This window comes from Rosa rugosa, chromosome 1 (genome assembly GCF_958449725.1).
Source record: "Rosa rugosa chromosome 1, drRosRugo1.1, whole genome shotgun sequence".
In the NCBI taxonomy this organism is placed as follows: Eukaryota; Viridiplantae; Streptophyta; class Magnoliopsida; order Rosales; family Rosaceae; genus Rosa; species Rosa rugosa.
Genome location: NC_084820.1, coordinates 46212969 through 46232919, shown reverse-complemented (window position 1 = coordinate 46232919; position 19951 = coordinate 46212969). Strand labels below are relative to the sequence as shown.

Here is a 19951-nt window from a genome sequence, read left to right as displayed (position 1 = left end):
AAAATTGTGCTTTCTGTGTGAATTTTTTTATTTCTGCCTAGTAAAGATTGCAACGTGTCTATCAATCCCCGTTTTCCAGAAAATACGTTATATTCTTGTATTTTTCATCTTGCAATAGTTTGATTGAGTTGCTTTTATTTTTGGTTGTGATATCACATCGTTACTCTAGTGATGCATGAAAAATTCTTATAAGCATGTAAGTTCTATCAAATTAATGAATTGTTCATATTTAGCATCTTTCATAAATTTAGGGTTATCTCACATAAATTTCGGTTGGATTGCTATTATAATTAATAGCAAATTACCACTACCTACACTTTTAGTCCATAAATTACCATTAGCAGGCCTGTTTTTTAAAATTCCCATGCGGTACTGTTCATGGCCCATGCGGTACTGTTCACTTTTTGAATTATTTCTATTGGTAAGTAATTTACGAATCTGCCCTTGTGAGTTTGATAATGTGAATTAACACTGCTGCATGTCAGTAGCATTGTGAAGAAATAATATTTCTATATTCCATTTTTGTTTTTCTTAGAAACAACTCATTTATTTAATAATTCCAAAAACTATTTATAAATATTACAATATGAAACTTGAACAATATATCATTTATCTCTGGCTTTGCTGCTTTCACATACAAGTTGCTTTGAATTTCACCTCTTCTCATGGTGAAGAAGTTTCTCCAGCAGGATTTCCTGGAGTACTGACCCTCAGAACTATACTGACCCCCAGTAGTATACTAGCCCCAGTAGTATACTGACCATCAGTAGTGTACTGATCCCCAGTAGTATACTGACCCCCAGTAGTATACTAGCCTGGCCCTCTCGCGTTTGCTCACTTCAGTATTGCTTTCATTAGCTCCATCCTGCAAGTCAACCGGCACACAGAGCATAAGGGATGACAAAGTGTGCCAAAAAATGCTTTGGCGATTACAAGTCTAATCCTTTCTCTTCAAATATGTTAAAACAACTCTAATCCTTTCTCTTCAAAAATCATAGCATTCAACCACATAAGAACTGTCACTAAACTTAGAGCCTAATCTCTAGTTTCTTCCATTTCTTTCTGAGATAAAAATTGAAAAAGAAAAAACAAAAGGAAGTAGAAGATACAAACAACAAATTTTGCAACTAATCCATGAACTTGCAAGAACACAGAACCAAAAAAAGCAACAAATTTTTTTGTCAAACTAACATAAGCATAAAACTAAAGCATTACACAACACCACCAATCCCATAAGAAACTAACATAAACACAAAACTAAAGCTACTGACCCTCAATATAAAACTGACAATCAGACTATAGCTACTGACCTGCAAACGAAATTTGCTGAGTCCTGCAGAAATAACAAACAAATTAAGATCAGTACAGCTCCACCAAATTACGAAACAAATAAACAACACACAGTCCATTATAGCTTACCCAAAACCAGTGACATCATACACAAATGTAAAGAAAGCAACAAAAAATGCTTTTCTTCTCATGTGTAATAACCCAAACCAACACTCGAATCCTAGCAGGTAGTCTAGACTTCAAAAAGGCAATTGAGGGAGATTAAATGTCTAGAATTTACAAGAGAAAAAAAAATCCATAAAGACTCCCAAACACTATCTAATTGAGATACTAAAGACATGTCGACCCACCACAAAAACTTGGCCTTTTTCACTAAGCAAACAAGGTGACTGCACAAATCAACAAGCTTTTCTCCTTTGCTCAGTTCTAGCTCCCAAAAACGGAACATGCAGAAAAAATTAGTCAAAAAACCCCAAGTCCTAGCATTTTTCTATCTCCCTCACTATTACAACAGGCAAACCTAACCAAGCCCCAAACCACGACTCCCCAACGCAACAACTCCACAAATTACAACAGAAAACAACTCTAGGGCACACAAATGCCAACACCTAAACTCAGATCCAACCAAAACAAACCGGATTCTCTCCTAATCGAAAATATACCTCTTCTTCAAAGTCATCGTCGTTCTCGACCGGCGCAGCCTTGTCATCGGAGCCGCGGGAGTTGTCCTCGGCGGCGTCTTCATCATCGGAGTTGGCGGAGAGAGCGACAACCTCTAGCTCTTCCTCGTCCTCTTCGTCATTGATCGGCTCCTCCTCCTCGAAATTGGATAGGGCTTCGTCAGAAGAGACCTGGGGCTTCGTTTTGGGTGTCAGTAGCCTCAGTAGTTCCTCTTCACCGCTAGCTTTTCCGCCGCATCCTAGATCTGTTGCCTCGCAGCCGGAGCCTTGATTCGTTGCTTCGCCGCCGGAACCTCGCTTTGTTGCTTCGCCGCTGAAATGGAGGTTTTGATTTGGGGAGAAATGGATTTGAGAGAGAGAGAGAGAGAGAGAGAGAGTGGCAATTTTCGTAATTCCATAAAACTTTAACTATCCTTTATGTCTTTAATGTAAATGAACAGTGTTAATGCTTGGATCCGTGGGGATCCTAATTAACTATAAGTAAGAGAGAGAGAGAGATTGACACGAGATGTATAGTGGTTCGCCTCCGCATGAGCGGGAGACTATGTCCACTTGAAAGCTTATACTAGTGTGTGTCGAGCCTTGCGGCCTAACATGATTACAAAGTGTGTTGTAATGGAGTGTGTAATGAATTGTGGGAGGAGGCATTCCTTTTATAAGTCAAGGAAGCCATCTCCTCTACTTATTCTTCGATGTGGGACAAGTTTCCACACATTTCTAGTCTAGAAAGCCTAGAAGCATGTAGAAAGCTATGTTGTGGTGGCATCTTGGCAAGGGCGGAAATGTGGCTTCCCGGCGGCGGATTTGTGACTTCCAGATACCGTGGCGTAACTTGAACATAGGGCTACACGATGGATGTCGCGGTTGGGCCTTGCCATGTCTCGTGGATGTCCCAAAGTGGGTGTTACTTATGCTTGGTGATGATAGCAAACTAGTCTTGCTAGTGTAGGTATGAACAAGTCCCCGAAGTCCCCGAGTAAGAGTAGCTTCTTGGTTGGGGAGTTCAAATCATGAAGTCATCAAGCATAAGTAACATCCGAGAGGCGCAAGGCCCCTACAAGTCCCCGAGCTCCGCAAGCAAGAAGGGACTCACTATCCTGCATCACAAAAGACCAAAAAAATCGTATATGTAGTTACATCGGAGGTGCACAACCATAGACTCGTGGAGCCCGGAGGCTAGACCACATGTAAGAAAATGTGAACAAGTGTAGTGCCCGGAGGCTAGACCACATGTAAGAAGCATTGTGAACCGAGAGCGCAACTAAAACATGTTGGATAAGTGTAGCGAGTTAGGTGTTCGAGCAAGTTAGGTGTAGGCGCTGTATGAGCGTGCGGGGCGTAGCCCAAGCGAGTCGCGGCCATGCTTTGATACCTAAGCGAGTCATAACCGTTTCGCAAGCATTTATCTGAGCATGTTTAATTGAGCTATAAGTGTCACAAGGTTCTAGATGAATGTCACATGAAAGTGAAATTGAAGCATGTATGTGTGTAGCATGAACTTGTAGGAAAGTTGCTAATAACATGCTTAAAAGTAGTAAAAGCATGGCATTGGTATGGTAGTAGCTCTAATTGTAAGAGCGGAAAAGATAAGACATTGTTACTTATCTTATGCCGATGTGGAGGCTAGCGGAGTTTGGCCGGGCGTGGCGGTCCAATATTGTACCAACGTTTTCATTGACTGATTTGAAACGATGTCCGATATGCATCCTTAACAAGAGAAACGATTAGCATATAATTTCTTGTTTAAGTGCATTGATCGGAGAACATGCATATACACACAGAAGGTTTTGTACTTGATAATTTATATGAGGCCGAGTGGGACTTTGGCGGTGGAAGCATATATACCATTGGTCATGCACGTGGGATAAATGCACTTGCGATTAATTGAATGTTTAATTGACCTTGTACACTAACATGGCAAGTGTATGAGCATGAATATTTGTGGCAAGTGCATAGGCAGACCAGGTGTCAAGTACATCATGATTTTGATAAATAATAGATTCATGCTTGACAAGTTATAATAGTTGGGTTATGTACGATAAGGGCACGTGGTGTTCGCATAAGATTTAATGAACAGTGAGGAGAAACTTAGCTTGCTGGTCGCTATGACCGACAGACCGCAGCGAATAGAATTTGAGTGAGCCCAGAGATGAAGGCAGAGTGGAGGTGAGCGCAGAGAAGTGTGCGTTTGGTGTGCAGATCAACTCTATGGGTGTCCATAGCATTGGATTCTCTCTGAGCCTCAGTCACCCAGCGGGGGCTGCTCGGCGGGGAAACACGGCTGAGGATGCCCAGCGGTGCATCTTAGCGGTGACGGAGTTGGGCGGAAGATGCCGCTGAAGAAGTGTGGCGGTGGATGTCCCTCCGGCGGTGCACAAGGTTGACCGCTGAGGTTGAATTCCAAGCGGTGAAGTGTAGCGGAGAAGCTCGGCGGATGAGTGCCGCTGATGGAGATTGACGGTAGAGCTCCGGAGCTGCAGTGAGCGGAGGAGTTGGGCGGAGCTCAGAGCTCAGCGGAAGTGGCGGAGAGTGATCTCAGCGGAGGAGGAAAACCCAGCGGTGGCGCTGGCGGTTTTGGCTGGGGGAACTGTTTCTAGCGGAGCATGGTGAGCTGGGCGGTGGTGTGCCGCCGGTGAACAGTCCAGTGGAGGCTATCCGGCGGAACTGTGCAGCGGACGGGGGACGTCGAAGCTAGTTCGGCGGAGCTGATGGTCAGCGATGCAGCATGGTCAGCCGGAAGGTGCTGGTGGAGCAGAGCCGGCTAGCGGAGGGAGTTGCAGCTGGCGGAAGGTGAGGCTCCGATCTCGAGTCCGGCGGAGCGGATGAGTTGCAGCTGGCGGAGCTGCAAGTTGGCTGATCAAAGTCTGGCGGAGGGGACGTGGTCAGCAGAGCGGAGGGGAGCTGCGAAGTGCAGCGTGCATGCGAAGCCTGGCGGAGCAGTTGCAGGTAGGCACCACGCTGACCGGACGACCGCTGAAGACTTTGAAGATGGAAGTTGGGCGGAAAAAAAACTACCGCTGAAGACTTTGAAGATGGAAGTTGGGCGGGAAAAAAAACTACCGCTGAAGACTTTGAAAATGGTTCTGGGTGCCCAGAGAGATTGTTTGGGTGTCCAGAGAAGTTTGGCGGCAAATTTTTTTTTTTTTTTTGGAGTCCAGCGTTGACTGACTCAGAACGTTGTTGACCAAGCTAGCTCGGCGGATGACCAGAGTTGACCAGCCCCTGATGGGCGTTGACCAAGCGTTGACCAACCCCGCTGGGCGTTGACCACGTGTTGACCAGCCCGCAAGGTGCAAATTTCTGCACACTCTGCTCTAGTTGCCGCCAAGAAACATTAATTCAAACATAAACTCAAAGAAGGAAGGAATTTCTTCAAGCTCTGCTAAGCAGACTTAGCTCACGGTAGGTGACGAAGCCATTGTGTTGGCTTCCCACAGACGGCGCCAAATGTTAATGCTTGGATCCGTGGGGATCCTAATTAACTATAAGTAAGAGAGAGAGAGAGATTGACACGAGATGTATAGTGGTTCGCCTCCGCATGAGCGGGAGACTACGTCCACTTGAAAGCTTATACTAGTGTGTGTCGAGCCTTGCGGCCTAACATGATTACAAAGTGTGTTGTAATGGAGTGTGTAATGAATTGTGGGAGGAGGCATTCCTTTTATAAGTCAAGGAAGTCATCTCCTCTACTTATTCTTCGATGTGGGACAAGTTTCCACACATTTCTAGTCTAGAAAGCCTAGAAGCATGTAGAAAGCTATGTTGTGGTGGCATCTTGGCAAGGGCGGAAAGGTGGCTTCCCGGTGGCGGATTTGTGACTTCCGGATACCGTGGCGTAGCTTGAACATAGGGCTACACGATGGATGTCGCGGTTGGGCCTTGCCATGTCTCGTGGATGTCCCAAAGTGGGTGTTACTTATGCTTGGTGATGATAGCAAACTAGTCTTGCTAGTGTAGGTATGAACAAACAGTGACCGCATGGAACCACATCTCTAGCCTTTGCGCACGGGAAAGAAATATGAGAATTTGTAGTTAATGGTCATTACCTCTATAATTAATGGGTTTAGTTTCTGTCATTTTCCCTCTCCAACGTTTTAAAGTAGATGTCTTTTTCATGTGATTGGTCAATTTCTTCACCTATAAGGTTTATCCCATTTTAAATTGGCTTGAGAACAAAAAAATACATTTTATTTGCTCACTTATATTATATATTTTTTGTTTCTACTTACACTGTGGTTTCTCGTGACTTGTTATTGTTGAAGATTTATTAGATAAATAAATGTCAATTTTTTAACCATACCACATCAAAGTATGATCATGCTTAGCTAAAAATTGGTGTGTTGACCAAAGTTATTCTTTTTTTCTTTTTTCTTTGTTAACCCCACTCAAATCCCTCTCCATTTTTGATGAAGCTTGAAAATGAAAAGTCATTGTCTTATTACTGCACCAAATACAGGCACCCTAACCCAATCGATCAAAGTTATTCTCTGTTTTAATTAAGTTTAGAAATGTGATTAGTGCAAAACGATGTGCGCCTCTCATTACACAGTACACACTAAACTAAACTAAACTAAACTAAAAAAACAATATTTGCGCGTAAGCTGATTAACAAAGCCGTGTGCCTACACCAGTTATAATGAAGTATTGGAATGTGGCGGTAGGTCTTATGAGGTGGTGGGCCATCCTTATCCACTCATCATGTATCAAAAGGCCCCCTATGGGACCTTTTCTCCCAATCACATTACGACCAGTCGTTTTCCGGTGTCGGCAAGCAGCTGCTGGTAACGATTATGGGTTACACGTGTTGTGCCAGCGGGCAATGCTGATGCTTTCTTTCTTTCTTCTCATTCATTATGTCCTTCAATTTTGACTTCATTGCCTAAAAATCGTTTGTAATAATTCCCCCAAAAAAGAGGAAGTTTTTATGTAATATGTTCTAAGATTTGGACCAACATGATAAAAGACAAAATGGCATCAACTGTCGCTATGTTTTGGACTGTATTAGAATCAAAATGAATTTTTATTGGCTATAAGAATTAGATTAATTTTTGTGATGGATCTTATATCTTCTATCTTGGTCTAAGAAAGCTAGTTATGTACATTATTTCTGACTCATTTAGTAGTTCTGTCCGTTCACAATTTAAGAAAATTATAGCTGTTAATTTCTATTATGAACTAAAATTACTATTTAAAATTGAATAAGTAGAGCTGGACTTACCCAATAAAAATAGAATAAGACATAAAGAACATCAACTAGTAAATATCAGACCAATTTAGGCCAACATGTTTTATTTTTAAATGAATGACTCGATACTCTTTAATTGGACAATATTTTGATACTCTTTGAAATTATTTTTAAATGAATGACTCGATACTCTTTAATTGGACAATATTTTGATACTCTTTGAAATTATTTTTAAATGAATGACTTGGTGCTCTTTAATTGGACAATATTTTGATACTATTTAGAAAATAAACAGTTTTAATCATAGCTTTCTAGAACGACTACGAAATGAGACTCGCACTAAAGATAGAAAGAAAAGTGATAGAGACAGAGAGTACAAAAGAGTGTAAAGGCAACCTTTATCAAATGTTAAAAACAATGTAAACGAACCAGGAAAAAAAAAATTTGGTTTGAAAATTGCAAATTGGGGTCTATATTTTGGTCTATATATCTGTGTGCGGCAAACGAAGAGGAAGCTTTTTAAACTTTATTCTAAAAAAAAAAGAAGCTTTTTTATTCTCAAAAAAAAAAAAAGAAGCTTTTTTAACTTTATATTTTATATCCATTCACATTCTTGCACGTGAGAAACAACTCATTTTTACAAATAATTAATACATCATGACTCACCTATATTAGTGCTTTTATAAAATATTTTTTTGATGGATGATTGAATATAATAAAATATATTTCACAACAATTATAATGAATTAAATATCTGAATTCCGCATCCCCATACACGAGATGGGGGAATGAAATCTGAAATTCAATGTGAACACCAAAACCACCAATCAGCTTTTTTATTTTATTTTTTTGGACAAAACCAGTTAGCTTCAAGCAATATTAGATAGGGTTAGTTGAGCAGATCAGTTCAACAAACGGAACTATAGTTAAAGTTTTTTTAGTTAGATCTGACCTAGCACTCTGCTAGGGTTTGTGGAGCGGCGTATCTTTGCATCCGTCGCGTCCTACACCTTCTCCATTCATGGAGCTTTCTTCAGGCTTCGGTCTCGTCTTGTTTACCTTCGTTGTGGTCGTGGGCACAGTGTGTTTTGAGGGGAATCTTGGTCCTGGTGTTGCTTTATTAGAGAGCCACGAGGGTGTTGGGTCGGTAGTGAAGGGTGGTAGAGGTTGTCGGGTGGAGTGGGATCAGAGCGATAGGGGATCCGGATCATTGCAGCGGTCTGCGTCAGGCTTGGTGGCTGCGAGAGCGGGGATTAATGGTTGTTAGTTTGCTTCTTCGGCGGCCGAGGATGACGAGATCAGAGGCGTATCCAGTCCTTCGTCGATGGCGGAGGTCATTGAAGGCAGACTGAGATTAGGTTTTGACGATTGTGGTAGAGTCCATCTTGTTGGTGGTGGAAGGTGGGATCCGGGAGGGCGGATCTCTTGCCTTTCTTTCATGGTCGTCTCAAAAGGCCGACTAATCTCAGTGAGGATGGTGGCAGTTCGTGTGTGCTGTCATCGATCAGAGTGGGTTTTAGCCGGTCAGATCACCTGATGATGCTACTACCAGAGTGTGGGTTCGCGGCTTGTGACGTCGACTTCTTCTTGACAATTGATGATCTCCGTCGACGGAGTGGTACAAACAATGTTGCAGGCGACAAGCCACCGGGTAGTTTGGTGGACGGATGGTACGTCAGCGGAGGAAGGTTTGAACGCCTTTGGACTCTAGGCGATACTTGGTGTTGGGTTTGGTGGACGGGTCTGGGCTGGATCCGAATTTGGGATCCGGGTGGGTCTTGGATCCGACCCAGAAGTGTGATACAAATTTTTTATTGGGCTCCCTTCCGATTATTGCATTGGTTTTGGGATCTTAATGTTTATTTGTATTGGGTCGGGGACCCGAGACTATGGTATTTGTTCGAAAGGGATCGTATGCCAACACGGTCATGTTCTGACACCCTTGGCCGGCTTCGATCTTTTAATGGAAGATTGCCCTCTGTTCTTCTTCAAATTGACTTTTGTTATTTTGTGAGTTGGATATGCATGGGTAATCATACCATCAACTACAAAATTCACTACACGACAGCATTCCGTAGTGGTAAAACAGCGCATGTGCTATTGCTATATTCCTATTTTCTTGGATTTTTGGTGCATTTGTTGCATTTTTTTTCCTATTTAGAAAGCTTGTACTCTGAGATATTTCTCGATTATCAATAAAGTCTGACATCCTTCAACTCAAAAAAAAAGATAGGGTTAGTCAATAGTAAGAGAATTACCCAATTAAAATAATTGGAAGAAATTTAGAGTACCGACGTACATTCACATTAATATGAATGGATGACTGGATCATTGCCGAAAAGGTTGACCACAAATAATTAAAAAGTTGACCACAAATATCGAAGGCTGAGATCGTATATTAGGTGGTTACTTGTACTGTCAGTCTATAGAAGAATTTTCGCAAAACAAGTCTATGTTAATCACAATAACTATAGTAAGCAAATATAACGGGGAAATAAAATAAAATTATAACACCTTGTCATGTTGTATTGTTGTTGCTGTAATTTTGTTGTTGTTTGGATTAATAACTTTCATAAAGTCATTTTTAGTCTAAAACTCTAATGAATAGTTATTAATGAATATTCATTGCAGAAAGAGCAAAAGAAAAAGGTGAAAAGACATGAGAGCAAAATAAAGATAAGAAGAGGGACTGGAAGCAAATTACAGACAAGAGAGAACCAATTATGGAGAGTGAAAGGGCAGAAGAGAAATGAGAGGAGCCATTCACAGATAGCTTTCATCACCCTTAAATAGCTTGTTGAGCGGATCTGGCTCTCTTTCTATCCCCTAAGATATTCACATTATGAGGGTGTAAGAGTGAGCGCCAATTACTATTTTATATAGAATCCACAGAGCCAATACCGGATCAGATCCTCATATACTCTTCTATTCCTGCTCTGCTTCCACTCCCTCAGATCTCTCTCTCTCTCTCACACAAACCAAAAGTGAGTCCCTCAACTCATCCAAACTATGATAATTGAATTGTCAATCACTGTTCATCATGATCAAGTTTGACACTCACTTATAAACCACTACTGTTTGAAATTCCTGTTGTTGGGTACCTTTTTGTTCTGTGTGATCGGATCGGTTTTGTGCTAAAGTTCCAATCTTGTTAGCTTGTTTGTAATTCTGGGATTTGATTCGAACTGGGTTGTTGCTTGTTTTGGCTCATCGTTGTTTTCTCTGTAGGTGAGAAATGGGTGACGCGGAGCATTGGCTACATGGGACGCTTCATGCTACGATCTATGAGGTTGATAAGCTGCACAGTAGCAGTGGAAATTTCCTCCGCAAGGTATATACTTTTGTGATTTGATATCTTTGTTTACGCATATGGATCGTAGCTGATGATGGTGATCTGAGATCTTGCTTCTATGTTTTTATTGTGTGACCATGTGATTGTGGTTTGTGTGTGTTTGTGATGGTCATTGCAAGTTGTAGGACTGGTTTACTAATCTGCTTGTTTTTACATCCTGTCAAATGTGATCTTTTGTATTGAAAAAAAAAAAGACAAAAAAAAAGAAGCGAAACCGGACCATTTGGATATAGATATCAGATAGTAGCCCAGGACGATCTATGAACTTGATGGTAGCATGGTATTTCTGAGCATACAAAACGGAGAATGGAGTCTATTTTGGCACTGATGATGAAGTTTCAGATCTTTCAGTCTTATGTGTTAGTTTTAAGGTAAATGAAAAGGGTTTTCATATTTGTTTACTAAAACACTAAAGAACACCTTTTTTTTTTTTTTTTTTGTTGAGATGAATGCAATACACCAAAGTCCTGGAGTATAAAAGATTCATGTATTTGCTTTAGCTTAAAGCTTCTTAAAATGCGCTTTTGAATCCACTGTTTGAATCTTCCATGCCTTGTTTTATATTTATTGCTAGATGGTGGTGGTTATTCCTTAATATGGGATTAGTCGAGATCCATGTGTTGTAAATAGTCCTCTCACTCTCTCTCATAGACAGTGATTACCTGAGAAGTTTAGTTAAGATGTATGTTTAAGGATAGCAGAATACATTTTGTCAAGGTTTGCTTAAAATCCTCTTTGGCTGGGGGAGGTTTTTTTATTTTTATTTTTATTTTTATTTTTTATGGTGACTTATTGTCATATTCTTTACTGGCAGTTCTGTGTTCACAAAATAAAAGTGGGTGACTCAGTTCAGCATCCTGTTCGTCTTTTGGATGTTCATTCTAACTTGTACAATATCATTTAGCTCTTTGAAGTTGGGTACTTGGGTGTTTGATTTACTGAAAGCTTTCTTCTCTTCTGCATAATTAATGTGGAAAGAGAAGATTTAACGCACAGACATTTGAAGTTTATGCTTACTGAATCTTGTGTTTTATGGTATCTTGTTATTCCAGTGCAAAGCTGTTAACAGCGTATGCTGAATATGGCTCTGACTATTTCAAGACCTGCTATAGAACTAGGCTAAGAGCCTTTTCTTGTTGCAGATGCTTTTGCTCATTGCCCATTGGCATGCAACATAATTAACTGGGAACTATTAATGTACAATTATGTCCTCTGTGTATCATATTTTCAAAATGAGTTTGGATCTTAGTTAGTTAGATTCTATGCATCTATTTACTGTCACATTATAGCTTGCAACATAACTGTGGAGTTAGGTGTTTGATATACTAAAGGCTTTCTTTTCTCTCATGCATAAGAACATAAAAAAGAGAAGTTTCACCCACAGGATATTGCTTCATATAGAGGAGATTGATCTTCTGTTTTTCAGACTGTTTTCTAGTAAAGAATGCTCTCAATGCAGAATCTGTATGTTTGAGCGTCCCATTTACGCCCTGCACTGCATATGACAGTACTGATAACGAATGTGCATCATGGATTTTCTTGTCTGTTGCTTAAATAAACTGTTTCAAGTGGAGGTTATTGTTGTTTCCTTTTAAGTGTAACGTCTCCCATGTATATTTGCAGTATATAAGTAAACACTAGACTATTTAAGTACATTTGAAAGAATTAAAGGTTGCTTGTAGGGGTGCATTTTTACAATATCTTGATTGATTAGAAACTTCAGAAATCAGTGTGGGTTATTTCTCTTCTTACTTTCATAAGTTCACCTCATATTGATGAAATTTACTTTGCAGATCACTGGAAAACTTGAAGAGACTGTTGGTATTGGCAAAGGTTTGAGTAGACTGTATGCAACTGTTGATCTGGAAAGGGCTAGGGTTGGTCGCACCAGAGTTGTAGAAGAACCCTCTAATCCCAAGTGGTTTGAGTCTTTCCACATTTATTGTGCTCATGTCGCTGCAAATGTTATATTCACTGTCAAGGAGTCTAATCCTATTGGAGCATCATTAATTGGTAGAGCGTATGTACCTGTTGAACAACTTTTTGAAGGGGAAGAAGTGGATACATGGGCTGAAATTTTGGATGAGAAAAAAGAACCTGTTCATGGCAGTCCCAAGATACATGTGAAGCTACAATTTTTTCATGTTTCAAAGGACCGCAGTTGGAGTCAAGGTATTAAGAGTCCTAAATTTCCTGGAGTTCCATTTACATTTTTCTCACAGAGACAAGGATGTAAGGTTACACTGTACCAAGATGCTCATGTCCCTGATAACTTTATTCCTAAAATTCCTCTTGCTGGAGGCAAGAATTATGAGCCCCACAGATGTTGGGAAGATATCTTTGATGCAATTACTAATGCAAAACACCTGATCTACATTACTGGGTGGTCAGTTTATACTGAAATTTCCTTGGTAAGGGACTCAAGGAGGTCAAAACCTGGTGGCGAGATCACTATTGGTGAGTTACTTAAAAAGAAAGCAAGTGAAGGTGTCCGTGTTCTTATGCTTGTTTGGGATGACAGAACCTCTGTTTCTTTATTAAAAAAAGATGGAATGATGGCCACCCATGATGAGGCAACTGCGCAGTATTTCCAGAGTACTGACGTGAACTGTGTCTTATGCCCCCGTAATCCAGATGGTGGTGGAAGCATTGTTCAGGGGGCACAAATCTCTACCATGTTCACTCATCATCAGAAGATTGTGGTTGTGGACAGTGAAATGCCAACTAGAGGATCACAGAGTAGAAGAATTGTTAGTTTTGTTGGGGGTATTGATCTGTGTGATGGAAGATATGATACCCAATTCCATTCACTTTTCAGGACATTGGATACTGCACATCATGACGATTTCCATCAGCCAAATTTTACTGGTGCATCGATTACAAAAGGTGGTCCAAGAGAACCTTGGCATGATATTCACTCTCGGCTGGAAGGGCCTATTGCTTGGGATGTGTTGTTTAACTTTGAGCAGAGATGGAGAAAGCAAGGCGGTAAAGATGTACTTGTTCAGCTCAGAGAGCTTGACAATGTCATTATTCCACCATCTCCTGTTATGTTCCCAGATGACCATGAGACATGGAATGTTCAGTTATTCAGATCAATTGATGGAGGAGCTGCTTTTGGCTTCCCGGATACGCCTGAAGATGCAGCCAGAGCTGGGCTTGTTAGTGGGAAGGATAACATCATTGATCGAAGCATTCAGGATGCTTATATCCATGCTATTCGCCGTGCAAAGAACTTCATATATATTGAGAATCAGTATTTTCTTGGTAGCTCTTTTGCCTGGGCAGCTGATGGTATAAAGCCCGAAGACATTGGTGCTTCGCATGTAATTCCTAGGGAGCTTTCGCTTAAGATTGCTGACAAGATTGCGAATGGGGAGAGGTTTACTGTCTATGTTGTTGTCCCAATGTGGCCAGAGGGAATCCCGGAGTCCGGACCAGTTCAGGCGATATTAGATTGGCAGAGGAGGACAATGCAAATGATGTACACAGATATTAAGCAGGCACTTGATAAAAACGGTGTTGAGGAGGATCCAAGGAACTATTTGACATTTTTCTGCCTTGGGAATCGGGAGGTGAAGAAGGATGGAGAATATGAACCCACCGAGCGACCAGAGGCAGATTCGGATTATATTAGAGCTCAGGAATCCCGACGCTTCATGATTTATGTTCATACCAAGATGATGATAGGTATGTAGCACCATTATAAGCTACCCTTTTCCATGAATGTCTTGTGTATTCCTATATTTCTATGCACCTGATGCTAGATTAATGCTGATGCATGCCGTCTTGATTAATGCAACCACATAATTGTGATTTTGCAGTTGACGACGAATACATCATCATTGGATCTGCCAACATCAACCAGAGATCAATGGATGGTGCCAGGGACTCTGAAATAGCCATGGGAGCCTACCAACCATATCATCTATCAGTCAGGGAGCCAGCACGTGGTCAGATTCATGGTTTCCGTATGGCATTGTGGTACGAGCACCTTGGCATGCTTGATGAGTCCTTCCTCCAGCCAGAAAGCATTGAATGTATCACAAAGGTGAACCAGATTGCTGAAAAATACTGGGACCTCTATTCAAGTGAAACACTGGAACGTGATTTGCCGGGTCACCTGCTTCGCTATCCTGTTGGAGTTTCCAGCGAAGGAGAAGTCACAGAGTTGCCCGGATTTGAATTCTTCCCTGACACCAAGGCTCGAGTGCTAGGTGCCAAATCAGACTATCTTCCTCCCATCATTACTACTTGAAGAGTGCTTTTTTTTTTTCTTGTTTTTTCCCCCCCTTCTCAGATTGGGTTTGTCAAAGTAAGAACCTCTTTACATTGTCTTTTCTTTTTATAGTACACTATTTGCTATAGTAGATTAATAAATCTACGTGTGTTACAGCCTGCGCAGAGGTTATTAATAGCAGGATGTTCATAGCAGGTTTAATAGTGATGTATGATGTGATGTTAGCAAATTGTTTGCTTTGTGTATTTTTCCTCTTATTTGTTTTCTTCTTCTGGCCCTCTTTTGTGTTGTGCTCATCTGCTCAAGTCTCTCATTCTTTTCTTTGGTAAACCAGATCTTTCTGTTTACTGGGAAACTAATCTTTTCGATACACGAAGGAACACAATTACAAGAGGTGGATGTTGTCGTTCTGTTGTTTTTTGTATTTTTCTTTTTCTTTTCTCGATCACAATGAAACCAATTTTATTCACGAAGAAGAAAAAGTTACTAGTAAGGTTTCAGTGCAATACAGGAGTCATAGGAGGCCATCTTCTAACTCAGAGTCAAATCAACGAACCTAAACATACTTTTCTATATAGATAATATACAACAAAAGATGGAGCATCAGATTCTCTAATACACCAATAAGCAACAAGATGTTGTCCCTGATACCAACTGAGTTGGTTGGGTGGCCAGGGTTGAGATTTTTTAGGTGAAGGAAAAAAGATAAATTATGAATCATCAAAACAATTGCCGACAATTTTTTTTAAAATATAAAGTAATCGCTGACAACTTTAAACAAACCAAATCACTCACACACTATTCAATCTAACTGTTCTTATCTGTGTAATCCTATCTAACATCTTAAATAAAATTACGAAGAACTAAGTTATCGACTTATGATATTTTATATGAAAAATATTAATAAATAGAAGAAATTTATGCACTCCATTCACACACAATTTGTTCACTCCATTTACACACATTCCATTCCGTTACAATATGCACAAAAAGCAGTTCCCCAAGTATGATCGAGTGAAACCAACAACATTTCATCGGCTTTTGAAACAAAATTATATTGTAGTTCCTTCCACCAAGCCACACCTTATCCAGGGGATTCCAGGCCTACAAATACGACCATTCCCTGCCTCTAGAAGTCCAACAAAAGTTGACTGCTTACCTCATCCCAAAGACTCTGTTGACCTTTCTCCAACTTTCTATTAAAGAACTCTATGAACTAACCCACTGAAGCCAATCAAAAACCAATAACAACACTTATTTGTTCTTTCCAAATCATAAGAGAAATCTAGATGCTCACAAATGTTTTTCAATTTACAACTAGAACTGTCCCATAACTCCATCAACTCTCACTTTAAACCAATTATAAACCAAAATCACTTGCTTTATACTTTGTTTAGGCAGATAATAGATGAGTCATATTTTTTTTTTTTTTTTGATCAAAGATGAGTCATATTTTGATAGTAAATTAATTTGCACTGTGTATAACTATCATTAAATTTAAGTGCACCCACGTGTATTTGCACCGACATAAATGAATGATTAGATTATATTAAATACATTATTAAGTTATTAATAAAAATATTAATTATAAATATTAAGGGTTGAGATCATCTTATAAGTGTTGGATCATTTGTACCGTCGATATATAGAATAATTTCCATAAATTTCGGGTTTAGTTCGTTTTTATTAATCAGCCCCCCAAATCCCACAAGATGGAAAAAATCTGTTTTCTCCTTAATAAATTCCCACCAGTTCGTCATGTGCTAGGAAACAGAGAGTCCCAATATAAACAAACCTCCTCCTACACACGACCCTCTGTGTTACAGAGACATTAGAAGCCTTTGACTCCTCTCTCTCTCCTCTCTCTCTCTGTGAGCCTCTAGTCTCTTCCTTGTTCAACCGTCCTTAGAATTTTGTCACCGCCATGTCTCCTGTGCTAAGCTCTCAAGGTCTGGTCTTAGCAACCGCCATGGCTATCTCTAGCACCCTCGTCTTTCTTGCTTTCTCCAGAAAACAAACCCTCCCAGAACCCCAGAACGCAACAAAGCAAAGTTCTACTCTGCGGTCTTGCTTGTCTTCAGGTACGTAAACTTGGGTTTGCTCTGTTTCTTTTTCTTGTTCTTGAAAACTCTTTCATCTTTACGGTTCTTTAACTTGTTGGTTTGGTTTCTTTCAGGTGATAAGAAGAGGGATGGAAAGAAAAAGAAAGTGCGTTTTGCTGAGAATGTTGAGGAGGAAAAGATGGTAGAGAGAGTTATGGAGTCGTCGTCGTCGTCTAAAAGAGTCGAAAAAAGTTGCAGAAACCAAATTCCTCAGAATCGAGTTGCCTTGTACAATGGAATTCGTAGAGACCGGGTGCAGAGGATGGCGTGTTCATATTGAATACTGATTACCACAGAAAGTCTTTGATTTTTCTTGATTTTCTTGGTTGGTTTCTTCGCTGGTACAGCAAGACTGAAATTTTTTGGTCTTTCTGTGGTTGTAGATTCTGCTTTTACTTTTCTTATTTTTCCAAATGTGGTCTGTGAATACAATGAACTTTGTTCTGCTGGTTTTTTTTTTTTTTTTTTTTCCATAAATGTAGAATTATCAATTAATCAATTGGAAAAAGAAACACTGAAGGGAAGCGGTCAGGGTTATCTCAACTGGTGGGCGTTAAGAAAAAGAATTTGGTTTGGACAACAAAGATCGGGAGTTAGATTGTTGTTCAAAATAAACAAAATATATCAGGATACAAGAACCGCCGAAAATTAGCGGTTACATTTTTTTTCATGAGTAAAAAAATAAATTAAGGGTAAAATAATCAAATTACACAAAAATTAGCTGTTACAGACAATGATTCAAAGACCCCCAAAATTATACAAGTATATATGTATTTTCGTCAAAGTAATTTACAAATATTTAACAAAATGTGCCGTTTTAGTTTTTCTACTGACGTTTTAAAATGGATATCAACCGCTTTCATTTATTTGGCTAACGTTGAAACTATTTAATGGAATATAAGCTCCAACCGTTCACTGAAAAATAGTGTTGTTCACCGACACCTTCACTAGTTTCTTTGAAATTTTCTTTCTATATTCTTTCAATTTTTATCCATGAATCTCACTTTCACTGCTCAATTTAGAAAACAAGGCATCCGTCATAGAAACTATGTGTCAAAGTTGAGTTTATGGTTCAATGGACAAATTAGAATCCATATTGGCCCCCCCCCCCCCCCTCCCCCCCCATTTCTGTAAGACTTTGACACAAGAGTTGTTAGCATTTTGTTTCATGTACAAATTTACAACTACATTGGCCATTGGTTAATAAGTCCATGAGTGTGAAGTTCTAGTTTCAAGTGTGTTAGAAAAGTGTGAATACAAAAATGGTCCATGTACTTGTCTGAGTTCAAGTATGAAAAGAGGGCAACTAGCAAAGCAGGGGACCTTAATCATTGAATAAGAGTTTGTTGGAAGATATGATTTTACAACTAGCCGAAGCTGCCAACTTGAGTTGACCAAACCAACTGTATGGACTTGTGGTCATCATTTATTTTGGGATTAGAAGTTTCCTCCTTTTTTCCTATAACAATTAAAAGTAGTGGCTAATCACTTGGCGCATTGCTTTCATTTAGTACAAATTCATTATGTATTGAGAGAAGCCAATATTATTTTAGATGTCTTTGTTTCTCCTAGGCAATAGGCATGGCCAAAAGTCGCTGAAAATGTTGATCTATTCTTTACATTCAGAAGTTTCATCTGCTTTTTATTTTGATAAGTTCGGCTCTAATTACGTGGGGGACTTTATGTTGTAATATTAATTATTTATTTATTTAAAAAAAAAAAAAAAAGAATAAAAGGAGTGGTCGGGAACCTTGAACTTAATTAGTAATAATCTACCAGACATGTGGCAGCTAGATAGAGGGTGGGTGCATAACAGGTGTGTATTGTGTAATATGGACCGAGAGAATCTTGCGTAGGGCACCCGCACGGGACACGTGGTGGGGAGGACCAATCATTGCCCAGCAGGGGGAGTGTTTTGGGTATTTCACTTTAAGGAGCAGGGGCAGTTTCAGAAAAGATGGAAAATTTGCTTGCTTCTGATTGGATGGCTGTAAGGCCACGTGGTGGGGAAACCACCACCTAAGTATTTGTCATGGGGACCAAGTTGATGTATTGGCAATTCTCTTTTGCTTTGATGAGTTGCTGATAGGTGGGCATTGAGGACCACAGGATAAATAACGTTGAATTCAAATGGCCAAATATCAGGTTTTTGGTTATGCCATTAAAACTTATGAACTTGTTGTTCAGACAAAAAAAAAAATCCTTTTCAACTTTTTGGTGAGAGGCAGTTTTTATTTTTTTTGGCCTTTCCCAAACCAATTTGGCCAAGTCTCTTTGTTAATGACTTCTGTAAAGAGAGAGAAAGAAAGTGAAAGCAGTATTATGACTAGACTAAACTCAAAACAGTGTCGAGTTAATCATCACAACATGTGGTGTTTCAGTCTGATCGTTACACACCAATTTTATAACAAAGTTCTTTCATTTAAAAAAAAAAAACAAGAGTAACTATGCAAGACTGCAAGAGCAAGTTTGGAAATATACGGGCATGTCAATATGACGTTTAGTTTATCTAACTTAGATCTCTTTCCTAACGGTCAGAGTCGGCGTGACACTATACTCTCCATCTCTTCTCTTTCTTTGTTTAGTGTCGGTGACGCGATACTCTCCATCTCTCTTCTTTCTTAGCGTTCACCAGTGCTTTTCGCCAAAGCATAACTCACCTTTGAAGCGCTTTGCCTCTTTTATCTTTTCTTTTCCTTTGTTTTCCCTGATCCTTGCCTTTCCTTCCCAAAAACTATCCTCTTACCAATTTACATCCATTTTTTTTTTTTGAAAAGGGATTTGGAACCCAGTCAAACTGGGAGGCTCAGCCCCACGCCTATATTATTATTTATTATAGAATATCGCATCGGGGGGGGGGGGGGGGGGGGAACGTAATACCTGAACCCCAAGCGCTCATAGAAGCTTTACAAAAATCCTCATAGAGGACATCCTGTAAGTAATCAGGAGCCTCTCCGAAAGAAAGGTCAAAAACATGTCCTAGACTAGCAAAGTGGGGTAATCTATCTGCCACATTATTTGCTTCTCTAAAAATATGTCGAATTACAATCATATCAAAAGTATTAATATAATCTTTGCAATCATCAATAATTCGACTAACCT

The 19951-nt window shown here is 39.8% G+C and overlaps 3 protein-coding genes across 3 annotated transcripts; 2 read left to right on the top strand and 1 right to left on the bottom strand.

The window, feature by feature from the left end:
• Positions 1–499: 499 nt before the first annotated feature.
• On the bottom strand, positions 500–4190 carry LOC133729140 (uncharacterized). Its single transcript, XM_062156626.1, has 4 exons — positions 4089–4190; positions 1953–2378; positions 1311–1333; positions 500–865 (listed from the first exon to the last, which is right to left on the bottom strand). The coding sequence occupies exons 1-4, from the start codon at positions 4188–4190 to the stop codon at positions 835–837; spliced, it is 582 nt and encodes a 193-aa protein (XP_062012610.1). The 3' UTR covers positions 500–834.
• A 5669-nt stretch (positions 4191–9859) lies between these two features.
• Positions 9860–15025, top strand: LOC133725116 (phospholipase D alpha 1-like). The gene is made up of 4 exons (XM_062152241.1): positions 9860–10139; positions 10384–10486; positions 12301–14197; positions 14332–15025. The coding sequence occupies exons 2-4, from the start codon at positions 10391–10393 to the stop codon at positions 14763–14765; spliced, it is 2427 nt and encodes an 808-aa protein (XP_062008225.1). The 5' UTR covers positions 9860–10139; positions 10384–10390; the 3' UTR covers positions 14766–15025.
• Positions 15026–16518: 1493 nt separating this feature from the next.
• On the top strand, positions 16519–17293 carry LOC133738802 (uncharacterized). Its single transcript, XM_062166456.1, has 2 exons — positions 16519–16828; positions 16924–17293. The coding sequence occupies exons 1-2, from the start codon at positions 16672–16674 to the stop codon at positions 17127–17129; spliced, it is 363 nt and encodes a 120-aa protein (XP_062022440.1). The 5' UTR covers positions 16519–16671; the 3' UTR covers positions 17130–17293.
• The last annotated feature ends 2658 nt before the right edge of the window (positions 17294–19951 follow it).

Bases quoted from the DNA above. Each gene is read 5' to 3' on its own strand.
- LOC133729140 (XM_062156626.1), bottom strand. From the start codon at position 4,190: ATGGACACCCATAGAGTTGATCTGCACACCAAACGCACACTTCTCTGC. The intron at 2,379-4,088 runs GTCTGTCGGTCA...CATAAAGGATAG, and splicing joins CTCAAATTCTATTCGCTGCG to TTAAAGTTTTATGGAATTAC. The intron at 1,334-1,952 runs GTATATTTTCGA...TTATTTCTGCAG, and splicing joins ACGATGACTTTGAAGAAGAG to GACTCAGCAAATTTCGTTTG.
- LOC133738802 (XM_062166456.1), top strand. From the start codon at position 16,672: ATGTCTCCTGTGCTAAGCTCTCAAGGTCTGGTCTTAGCAACCGCCATG. The intron at 16,829-16,923 runs GTACGTAAACTT...GGTTTCTTTCAG, and splicing joins GCGGTCTTGCTTGTCTTCAG to GTGATAAGAAGAGGGATGGA.
- LOC133725116 (XM_062152241.1), top strand. From the start codon at position 10,391: ATGGGTGACGCGGAGCATTGGCTACATGGGACGCTTCATGCTACGATC. The intron at 10,487-12,300 runs GTATATACTTTT...TTTACTTTGCAG, and splicing joins GTGGAAATTTCCTCCGCAAG to ATCACTGGAAAACTTGAAGA. The intron at 14,198-14,331 runs GTATGTAGCACC...GTGATTTTGCAG, and splicing joins TCATACCAAGATGATGATAG to TTGACGACGAATACATCATC.